The sequence below is a fragment of the Vipera ursinii genome (genome assembly GCF_947247035.1).
Source record: "Vipera ursinii genome assembly, chromosome: 1".
Lineage (NCBI taxonomy): Eukaryota > Metazoa > Chordata > Lepidosauria > Squamata > Viperidae > Vipera > Vipera ursinii.
In genome coordinates this window covers 229,886,484-229,898,573 of record NC_139512.1, presented here as the reverse complement: position 1 = coordinate 229,898,573, position 12,090 = coordinate 229,886,484, and the positions used below count along the sequence as shown (strand labels likewise).

Sequence of the window (12,090 nt, the reverse complement as noted above, 5' to 3'; positions counted from 1 at the left end):
CGAAGACTCAGGGCGGCTTACAATTTAAGCACAAACCAATGTGCTTAGCAATAGCCTTCATTCATGACCTCTATATGGTCTTTAAATATATGCTCTACATATGCATGATAAAGCAATGCTTCTAGTGCATGTAGGAAGTTTTCCCAGAGCCTAGCAAAAATTATGGGAAAGAGCTAGTGTGAATTTTAAATAACATGGCTAAAGTCAGAATCAGTAATTGCTAATTGATGATAAACCAAGAAAGCTAGCAGCCAACAAGTAACTTCCTATTTTATTTTATTTATTATTTTATGAATTTATATAGTTGCCCACTCACTTTCAGTGACTCTAGGCAGCTTACAAACCGCCCTGAGTCCTTCGGGAGAAGGGCGGTATACAAATACAATTAATAATAATAATAATAATAATAATAATAATAATAATAATAATAATAATAATAATCATACAAAGAGTAAAAATAATAACCTCCCACTCACTTTGGTGACAAGAAGAATCAAACAAGCCACTTGATGGGCTCCATCCCCCTCAGGGTTCCCCAGGCCTGTTGGAAAAGTGTCAAAGTGTGGGCCAGTCTAATCTCCATGGGGATGATGTTCCAAAGGGAAGGAGCCACCACAGAGAAGGTCCTTCTTCTGAGTCCCACCAGATGTACTGCCTTAAGAGAAGGGACTCTTAATAGTGGGTTGCTATACTGATTCTGTGAAAGCACAAAACGCTGGAAATATCCATATTAGTAAAGGTTTTCTACTTGTGTATCCAAAAATCTCATTTTTTGCTTTATCATCATTTACACCCTATTAGTTAATTGGGAGCAGGTAACTAGGTTCCAGAAGACAGCATCACAATGCACTTTGGAGTTTTATATTCAGGAGTTTTATTCAAAACAATAAGCACTGGTAATTATTACATAGCTTACCAGCAGAGACAGAGCAACCCTTCTCTTCTGAAGTTCTCTTGAATGGTGACTCAGTTTTTTTCAGAACTAATCTAAGCAGGTTATGCCAGCCTGCTTCAGCAATGGGCCATGCTGGGAGGCTGCTGGGAATTATGGTTTGGCAGTATCTGCAGGGTTTCCTATTCCTGCTCCATTAATTAAACCATTGTGGTACAGGTAACCAAATGACATTTTTCTTTACATCAATAAAAATGCCTGATAGGACAAAAGGATCAAACAGTGGTAAAGGTGAAGTAGAAATGGAGGAAATCTCATTATCAGAGGAAAAGAGGGAAGGAAGGAAATGGCAAATTGTTGCAGAAAAGGGCAGCATGAATTGTATATATGGGCAGCATTATAATATGCTTGTAAAGAAATGGTACAGGAAGGCAATGTCATTACTGAATTTCTCCCAGATTCAGCCCAGAATTCATTTAATATTTAAACTGAAGATAACAGCAGATAAGAACTAGGCTGGATCAGTCCAAAGGCTTACATAGTCTAGCACTGAGGTCCCACAAACATTATTCAGGATGAGTGTTAGAAACCACAATTAGTTGATATATCACAACAGATAGTATACTTCTGAAAGTAGAAACGACATAGATCTATCATGATTGTTACAACATATAAAAGCAGTTTTGTTGCCCTTAAATTCCAGATGTTTATATGACCCCCTGCTAACACTGTCCAAATTGGTGGCTGTTGCTTCATCTTGTCCAAGCAAATTGTATAGTTTTAACTCTGTATTTTATACTAAAGGTTGTCTTCCATTAGCAATCAGAACCGGGACCAGAAACTCTCGCTAAATAGTGTAGCTGTAAAGTGAAAAATCATGTGACTGCACAGACCTAACAGAGGCAGTTTTGGTATTTCTGGTTATAGTCATTAAGCAAATCACACACAGTCATTAAATGTGACATTATATGACCTTGAGTTGTGACATACCTGCTGGTTTCCCCATTGATGTTTCTTATTGGAAGGTGGCCGTGATGGTCACAATTGGCAATCATGTGATTGTGGGATGCAGTGACCTTTGTAATTGTGTACCAGTTACCAAGTGCCCAAATTGTGACCATGTGACTACAGGGACACTGCAATGGCCTCGACTTTGAGGACCAGTTGCAAATCTCATTCAGGACCATTGAAACTTTGGACAATTGCTGATCAAAAGTGATCATTAAGTGATGTCTACCTATAGTTCTTTTCATCTATTCTGCATAGCACCTGAACAAGAAGCAATGGATGGAAACTTACAAAGGAGAGACCCAGCCTAGAACTAAGGATAAATTTCCTGACAGAACAATTAATCAGTGGAACGGCTTGCTTCCAGAGGTTGTGGGTGCTCCATCACTGGAGGTTCTTAAGAAGAGATTGGACAACTATTTGCCCGGAATAGTATGGAATCTCCTACTTGAGCAAGAGATTGGACTAGAAGAACTCCAAGGTCCCTTCCAACTCCGTTATTCTGTTATTCATCTGCCCTGAACCTTTGACAGCTTCACACTATGGTCCTGAGCACCATGATCCTGTTGTCTTTCTCTTAACTGATATTGTTCCCAAGTTAAAATCCTTCTTGTAGAGCAGGCATGTCAAACTGCCGGCCCACAAGCCGGATTCATCACACCAAAACCGCACCCACCTGTTCTGTACCAGCCTGCTACCGGCCTTGCAGAAAGGCAACCCCTGTACAAACGGCAGAGGCTGGAAAGCGTCTGAGGCTGGAAAACGTCTGCCAAGTTTAATACACAAACAAACAACAGAACATGAAACAAGATACCGGAACTTTGATCCTCAAACGGAGCGGTTGCTTTCAGCAACCAGCCCATCCCCAAACACTCCCTTTATTAGAGTTCAGGGCGTGGCCTCCCTGTGCCTCCTTCCGAGGAGTCCCACAGCCTTTCTCTGCTTGCTCCTGCTTGACTGCCTCCTGCGTCGGGCATCCTTGAACAGGGCCAGCTGTGGGTCATCATCATCTGCACTGTTGGGCTCGCGCAGCTGAGTCTCCACCAAATAAGAGGGGCCTGGCTGGGGGCTCTGCGAAGCCTCCAAGCCATCATCAGCAAGTTCGTCTTCAACACCCTCCTCCTCCCCCTCGTCTGAGTCATCTGAGTCATTCGACCCGGCTGCCGGACCCACAGGCTGACCCTGAATCACAACACTATCCCGCACCGCAGGGCCCTTCCCCCGGGGCTGCCGATCCGGATGCGGTCGGGATGGAAATTGTTCGTGAAAAGCAGTCACCAACGCAGGGGCATGAACGGCGGTCGCGTCTTCCCAGGTGAAGTCCTCTGGCCCGTAACCTTTCCACTCGATCAGGTACTGGAAACGACCTTTCAGCCAACGGGAATCCCTGATGCTGGCGACCTCGTACTCGGGGGTGCTGCCTCCATCACGAGGTCCTGATGGGGGAGGTTCCGCTTGGCGGAGTGGACAAGCCGGTTGCTCGGGGACCAACAGAGACCGATGGAAGATGGGGTGCACGCGCAGGGAACGTGGCAGAGTTAAGCGATAGGTGACCGGATTGAAGACAGCCTCGACTGGGAACGGTCCTAAATATCGGTGGTCTAACTTCCTCACCGGCCGTGTGGACGGTAAGTTCCTGGTGGACAGCCAGACCCAATCCCCCACCAATAGTGGAGGCGTATCCCGTCTTGACCGATCAGCAAACCTTTTGTAATCGGCCTTGGCCTTCTCCAATTGCCGTCGCACCAATCGATGGATCGCCTGTAACTCTGCCATGAAGTCGTTCGCTGCCGGCTCCGGTGAGTCCACGGGAGAAAGGGGGAAAAACCGGGGGTGATAACCCACATTGGCCAAGAACGGTGTCATCTGCGTGGAGGTGTGCTGCGAGTTGTTAAAGGCAAACTCGGCTATGGCCAGATAGTCCACCCAATTGTCCTGCTGCAGGTTGACGTAGCAGCGCAGATACTGTTCCAGGATACCGATGACCTTCTCGGTTCCCCCGTCAGTTTGAGGATGATGCGCGGACGAGAGGCAGACCTTGATATCCAACGCATGCATCAACTCCCGCCAGAAGCGGGCTGTAAACTGGGCCCCCCTATCGGAGACGACTCTATCGGGGAGGCCGTGCAGCCGAAACACCTGTTGGATAAACATACGACTAGTGGCGCGAGCTGACGGTAAGCCGCGACAGGGGATGAAGTGCGCCATCTTGGTCAGCATGTCCACCACCACAAACACTGTCGTGAAACCAGAGGATGGGGGTAAATCCGTCAGAAAGTCCATGGACACAGCCCCCCAAGGTCTCTTGGGTGTTGGCAAAGGCTGCAGTAATCCAGGCGGGGCCCCTGTCGCTGACTTGGCCTGCCTGCATGGGATGCAGGAGGTGACATAAGACTGGATGTCGTGTCGGACCCGGGGCCACCAGAAGGTACGGGAAACCAGGTTCAGAGTCTTGAACAGGCCAAAATGCCCCGCTGCCGGGTTATCATGACACTGGCTGAGGACAAGTCCTCTGAGTGGCCCTCCTGGAACATAGAGCCGGTCACGATAATACAGGAGTCCATCCGTGACCGTCCAAGGCAAATCTGGCCCCACCTCCTCCTTCCGCTGAGCCACCCACGCCTCCTGCTGCTGTGCCTCCCGGATCCGAGCCCGTATATCAACCGGCTCCCGTACCGCAGCAAAAGACTCGACGGGGATCACTGTCCTGGGCAGAAGCTTGTCTTCCACTCGGGTATATTCGGGCTTCCTGGACAGAGCATCCGCTCTCTGATTGTGCCCGCTTGGTATGTACCGAACCCGGAAGTCAAACCTCGCAAAGAAAAGAGACCACCGGATCTGGCGTTGGTTCAAATTCCGAGCGGTCTGCAGGCTTTCCAGATTCTTATGGTCCGTCCGGACCTCGATTTGATGCCGCGCCCCCTCCAAATGATGCCTCCAGGCCTCGAACGCCGCTTTGATGGCCAGCAGCTCCTTCTCCCAGATGGTATAGTTGCACTCCGAGGGGTTCAGCTTTCGGGAGTGATACGCGCAAGGGAAAAGGGTACCGCTGGGCGTCGTTGCCTGGAGTAACACTGCCCCAATGGCAATGTCGGAGGCGTCCGCCTCCACGACAAACGGCCGTTGCAGGTCAGGATGCTTCAAGATGGGCTCCTTCATGAAGGCTTCCTTCAAAGCCTGGAATGCCTGTTGTTCTGGTGCGTTCCACTGGAACCGAGTCTTCTTCTGCAGGAGCCGGGTGAGGGGGGCTGTCAAGGCAGCAAAGCCAGGGATGAATGTTCGATAGTAGTTGGCAAATCCAAGAAGTTGCTGAACATCCTTCACGTGACGCGGGGGTTGCCAACTCTGCAACGACTCCACCTTACTCGGCTCCATGGCGATGCCCTCAGGAGAAATGCGGTGACCCAGGAAATCGATGGTCACCTGGTAGAACTGGCACTTCTCCAACTTGTCAAACAGCCGATGTTCTCGGAGTCGCTGCAGGACCTGACGGAGATGCTGATGATGCACTTCACGCGACGGGGAGTAGATCAGGATGTCGTCCAGGTAGATCATGACAAACTGGTCCAACAAATCCCGAAAGATGTCGTTCATAAAATGCTGAAACACAGCAGGGGCGTTGGTCAGGCCAAACGGCATCACCGTGTACTCGAAATGTCCATAGCGAGTACCAAACGCCGTCTTCCACTCATCACCCGGCCGAACCCTGACGAGGTTGTAAGCTCCACGCAGGTCCAGTTTCGTGAAGATCTTAGCCTCCCGGAGTCGGTCCAAGAGCTCGGGGATGAGGGGCAGCGGGTAACGGTTGCGCACCGTGATGGCGTTGAGTTTCCGGTAGTCGCAGCAAAGCCGTAATTCGCCCGACTTCTTTTTGACGAAGAGCACGGGTGCAGACACTGGCGAGGACGAGGGCCGGATGAAACCGCGAGCCAAATTCTTCTCCAGGAAGTCCCGCAATGCAGCCAACTCGGGCTCCGACATGGAGTACAAACGCCCCACTGGGAGAGGCGCATGAGGGACTAAATCAATGGAGCAGTCATAGGGCCTGTGCGGGGGTAATTGATCCGCCTCTGACTTGCTGAACACATCAGCAAAGTCGGACAGTTCGGGAGGCAAAGAAACCCCTGGGGAACCCTCCACCTGGCCGGCACAGATATGGCGGGAGTGGTCCACGCACTGCAAGCTTGGGAAGGTGACCAAGTTCTGTGACCAATAGATCTGTGGGTCATGCGCCCGGAGCCACGCCAGTCCCAAGACCATGGGGAAGTGCAGATCTGAAGTGATGTAGAACTGGATGGCCTCCACATGGGAACTGATGGCCATACATACTGGTTGCGTGGCGGCCGTAATAGGCCCAGACAGGAGCACTCGACCATCGATAGTCTCCACTAACATGGGCGGATCCACCGGACACTGGGGAACAGCCCATTTGGCCACAAAGGCTGAGTCCATAAAGTTTGTGGTGGCCCCAGAGTCAATTAAGGCATGGACTGGAATCCCCTCTGGCTTGCCAGGAAGGATCAGACGTGCCTCCAAAATCAAATGCCGTGGAGGTTCACAGGCACCATCGGAACGGCGTCGCTCGGTGTTGTTGTTGTGGGACGCCCGATCTATCACACCGTCTAGATCGGGCTCGGGGCATTTCCTGACAGCAAAGTAGGGGACTTTCTCGGGGCAGGCTTGGTCACTGATGCCCGCTGATGCTTCTTTGGGCAAGAAGCAGCCAAATGTCCAGGGTCCCCACAGTAAAAACACAACCCCCCCGATCGTCGTCTGTTCATTTCCGTCACCGATAGACGAGACCTGGCAGCACCCAGCTCCATTGGCTCCTCCCTTTGGACTGGGGGCTCACGCACAACAGGGGCGGCAGGGGTCTGTGGGGTGGCACGGCGACTCTTTCGCTGCTGCAACCGGGCATCGATCCGCAGGCAAAGATGGATCAGCCCATTCAGGTCTGAGGGAATGTCCACACGGGCCAGCTCATCCAACATCTCCTCCGACAATCCATCCTGGAAGGCATCCACGAGCGCAGCCTCATTCCAGGCGGAATCCTGGCTAAGCAGCCGGAAATCGCTGATATAGCCCTGTAGGGGGCGTTGACCCTGCCTCAGAGCTTTCAGGCGTCGGGTGGCAGTCTGCGTCTTAATTGGGTCCTCGTACATTAGACGCATATGGTCACAAAACCCCACAAAGTTGTCCAACAATGGGCTAGGTTGAGCCAGCAGAGGCGTGCCCCAACGAGCTGCATCACCCGAAAGAAGGCTTAACACAAACCCCACCTTATCCCGGTCAGTGGGGAAATCAGCTGCTCTCACGCTGATAAAGAGCTGGCATTGTCCCAGGAAAGCAGGAAACAGTTCAGGAATACCTGTAAATTTGTCCGGCATTGCAACTTGGCATTTTCTCCTGGGTGGGGGTGCAGCATGAACCTGTGCTTGCAGTTGAGCCACCTGAGCTGCCAGCAAAGTGAGTTGCTGAGTGAGCTGAGCATTCTCGGCACGTAGCTGCTCCATAATAGTTGTAAGGGGTGGGAGGCTGAAAGCAAACTGTTCTGTACCAGCCTGCTACCGGCCTTGCAGAAAGGCAACCCCTGTACAAACGGCAGAGGCTGGAAAGCGTCTGAGGCTGGAAAACGTCTGCCAAGTTTAATACACAAACAAACAACAGAACATGAAACAAGATACCGGAACTTTGATCCTCAAACGGAGCGGTTGCTTTCAGCAACCAGCCCATCCCCAAACACTCCCTTTATTAGAGTTCAGGGCGTGGCCTCCCTGTGCCTCCTTCCGAGGAGTCCCACAGCCTTTCTCTGCTTGCTCCTGCTTGACTGCCTCCTGCGTCGGGCGTCCTTGAACAGGGCCAGCTGTGGGTCCTCTTCATCTGCACTGTTGGGCTCGCGCAGCTGAGTCTCCACCAAATAAGAGGGGCCTGGCTGGGGGCTCTGCGAAGCCTCCAAGCCATCATCAGCAAGTTCGTCTTCAACACCCTCCTCCTCCCCCTCATCTGAGTCATCCGAGTCATCCGACCCGGCTGCCGGACCCACAGGCTGACCCTGAATCACAACACCACCCCATTGCCAGCAATGGGGGAAAAGTCCCGATATGTTGCGCGATGTCATGTGACGTTGCAAATTTTGACATGCCTGTTGTAGAGGAATTGGTCCAATCCCTTATTAATATTAGCTGCCATTTTCTTCACTTTTTCAAGTTCTGTAAGGAAATGTAATAAAAAATAATAATTGCATGAAGGGGGAGAAAGGAGTAGATGGAATTGCTGTCTGTTATGCAGCTCTGAAAGCACGTATCTTTTCCTTTCTCTCCAAAATTACCCCAACATTGTGGAATGGCGCACATTATGCTTTCATCCAACAACAGAGCTTGTCAGCTTTCGCATCCTGTCTGTAACTCAGGGCATATGAGAAGTCTAATCTTCAGCATTTGGAATCAGAAGAAGGGGGAGGAATGGATGTTCAGGTCAAACAGATCCCCAGAAATGCTGGAAAAAACAATTTCTTCACAATAACACTTCAATATGCCTTATACATTTCAAATTCTACATAGGAAGTTTTTCAAAAGAAGCAACTCCCACTCCCCCAAATGTCTTCCTGTCATATCTTTTCTGTGACAAAGAAAATTGTGATCTCCTTTGAAAGAACAATCGCCTGAAGAAAAGAAACTTTCTGTGAAGGAAAATAGAGCTATGCAGAGAGACTAAATCCAATCCAATTTAGGGTTCTCTTTGCAAGGCAGAACTCTATCCTGGCAGATTTGTGTCTGGATTTTTAATAAGTTATCCAGACATAAATTGACTGATGCATTTAGTTTTTCTTCATTTTGTGAATGGATAAAGCTGCTAGATTCTTGATTTTGTCTTTTTATGGGAAAAATGTAATCCATCTCACAACAATGTAGGGATCTTTGCAGCAGCTTTTACTTCCTTGCAAGTCCCAAGTGCTATAAAGTAGAAACAGGTCAGAGGCATAGCTAACCATGATGACTCGTAAATGATAAAAGAAGCACCATGATGTCACAACATCAGCTCCACCCTTCCATACCTGCATTGCAAAGTCATCCGTTCTGTCGAAGTCCTAGAAGACGCTGCTGTGAATGATGCAGTTTGGCTATGGAAAGAAAGCAAATGTGGCCATCCTCTACATTTTCAGAAGTGAAACTGCATTAGTTGCAACACCAAATTCTGGTTGTAAAAAATGAGAGTGTTTGGTCTAGTACTTAAGGTGCTAGCCTAAAAGCCAGGAGACTGTGAATTCTAGTACTGCATTAGGCAAGAAAGCCAGCTGGGTGACTTTGAGCGAGTCACCTTCTCTCAGCCCAACTCATTTCTCAGGGTGTTGTTGTGGGGGAAAAGCAGGAGGAAGAAAGAGAATTAGGTATGCCTTGAGTGATTTATAAAAATTTATAAAAATAATACAGGATAAAAATCTAATAAATAAATAAACATCCTGATAAAAGTAGGACAGATTTTGATTAGGAAGCTAAAATGCTAAAAAATGCAAAATTGCATATTTGGTTTTATTCTCATATAAATCAAAGCAGTGATCTAAGTTGTGTACCTGTGTGAACAAACTAGGAAGCAAGTAGGGCCTGGTCAAGTTATCAGTTTAGACAACAATGTAGTATATTTGGAGTATACTTGGAATTCTAACTTCAAATGCAAAGCTTAGGAATGGGATGGAGGAAGGGGATGGAAAACAATCACAATCCTTTTAATAGCTAAATATTGGCCTCTAGAAAAACTCAGCTAAGCCTGCCAGGTAATAGTCTTAATGTTTTTTAATCAACAGGACTGGAATATAGGTAGTTATGGCAGCAGTCCTTTGCATTTATCTGCAAGAAAATCTTGCTTTATTCAGGGGAGTTACTTCTGTATATAAAATTACACTGTAAATTCTATAAATAGCAATAGTCATTCAAGCATAGTGCTAACTATGTCTAATCAGAAGCACGTCCTATCATATTCAGTCATAACTAGGCAAGGAATAGCATCAGTGTATAGACCAAAGAATCTGACAGAGATGATGGATTGCAGATTTTTCTCAACAAACAAATGGTCCCTTAATATAAGAAATCTTGCTCTCCTGTGCAGTTTCTAAAACACTTCATTTTAAATTATTTTAATTGTATCTCTTGATATTGTAAGCCACCAAGAATTTTTTGGAATGAGAGGCCATAGTAAATTGAGATGATAATAATAGTATTTTTAAATAGCTGTTTTTAAAATATAAGAAAATTAGATGTCCATGCTCCAGTTCTTTTTAATTAAACTATTTAAGAATGAAAAATTATGCTAATATTTTGCAAGCAATTTCACAGAATGCTATTATTCTCTGTTGAGAAATTACTTTCAACATAAATTAATATTTCAGATTATTAAGTTTAATTGGATATAGTTTATCTAAACAATATCTATTTTTATAGATATGCAGAGCCATAAATTAGGTCTGTACTACCCTCTATTAATGTATTTAACGTATTTCTAGGATGAAATTAGTCATTATTTTGCTCCTTACAGTGATTTAACAATGTTATGCGAGTGTAGAAGAGACATATTTACTGAGCCAATACTGCTTGGAAATCATTCAGCTACAGTATTCCTACAGGTAGTCCTCAACTTACGACCACAATTGAGTCCAAAATTTCCAAGGCTGAGCAAGGGAGTTGTTAAGTGAGTTTTGCCCCATTTTATGACCTTTCCTGCCACAGTTGTTAAGTGAACCACTGCAGTTCTTAAGTTAGTCACATGGTTGTTAAGTGAATCTGGCTTCCCCATTGACTTTGCTTGTCAGAAAGTCACAAAAGGTGATCACATGACCCCGGGACATTGCGACTGTCATAAATACATACCAGTTGCCAACTGTCCAAATTTTGATCACATGGCCATGGGGATGCTGCAATGTAAGTATAAACAACAGTCATAAATCACTTTTCCGGTGCTGTTGTAACTTCAGAAAGTCCCTAAACAAATGGTTGTAAATGGATGATTAGCAATATTTAATAAGATAGAGAAAAGTGGGTGCTAATAAAATCAAACAGTGATGATAACTTCACTAAGATCTAGTGCAGAGAACTGGTCTATTGTCATTGTAGTAACTTATAGCAGTTTGTGCCTTTGTGTGTGTGTGTGTGTGTATGAATTAATAGACTTCTGTGTGTACACAGAATTATCTGCTTGTATTAGAAAGCCCACTTTAATAGTATCTAAGTTTCCCATCATTTCCACCATGCTTTTTAAGTTCAATGGGAAAACAGATACCGGTAATCATCTTTCAGTTGCCCCCTTCTGACTCAGTTCCTGATCCAGTTATTCAGACCACATTAGAAACTCAGGCATGAAATAAGTTTGCAACAGGCAAAAAAAAAATCGAAGAGTATTTTTTTCCAGGGCTGATAGTTTTGCTAAAACATTGATAGTGCTGCAAATTGGTTTTCTTTCTGTAGCAGTTTGGATCTTAGACAGTACCACTAGCTTCATATTCTAATACTCAATGCATTATTGGCTGGATAGCTTGATCAGATCCTCGTATTCATGTGTACTAAAATAAAGCAACTTCTTTATTTTGTCTGTTTTAGCTCAAGAAGAGTGGACTATAAGTCGTCCCAGCCTAAAAGCTCCAACTCCCAGGTCAACCAGAGGGAGTTACAGGGAACACCCCTACGGTAGATATTGAAAGTCCTCCACATCTGTGACCTCAACTTAAAGACAATTAAAAACCCGTGGTCTCCACGTAAACAACAACAAGACAAGTAATAGCCCATTTTTTTTCTATCCTAGGAATTACTGCTTATGATTACCTGTATACTACTTATGTTTCCAGACTGGAGTGAAACTGGCATTAGTATTATTTTTAGGACATGGACTTTAAAAGACTGTTGTCAGTTGTTGACTAAACCTTTCAGCAAGATGATGTTGTCTTGGTTGTTCCTCACTGTTGTGTGTAATTTTAAAGCAAAACAGGAAAAAAACAAAAAGAAGCATGAAGCTGCATCTCTTTACGCCCTGTCCCCACACTAAGGTTGAGTTTTTATTTAGGGTTACTAAAAAATGTAATATGACCTTTTTTGAACCAGATGATAATCGAGATGTAGATAAGCTGTTTTAGCCTGTCTTTTAATATATGTTAGTTAGATTTAAAATGCTTAATATTAAGTTTGTAAATTTCATTTTAAATGCTG

General features: G+C 46.1%; 1 protein-coding gene across 1 annotated transcript in view; it reads left to right on the top strand.

Moving 5' to 3' along the window:
• KHDRBS2 (KH RNA binding domain containing, signal transduction associated 2) overlaps positions 1-11,585 on the top strand; it is a gene marked incomplete at both ends in the record, with an annotated part of 414,972 nt that extends 403,387 nt beyond the window's left edge. Inside the window, one exon of the mRNA XM_083351280.1 lies at positions 11,488-11,585. Within this exon, the coding sequence (XP_083207406.1) occupies positions 11,488-11,585 (98 nt within the window). The remainder of the gene's footprint in view (positions 1-11,487) is intronic.
• Between the last annotated feature and the right edge of the window lie 505 nt (positions 11,586-12,090).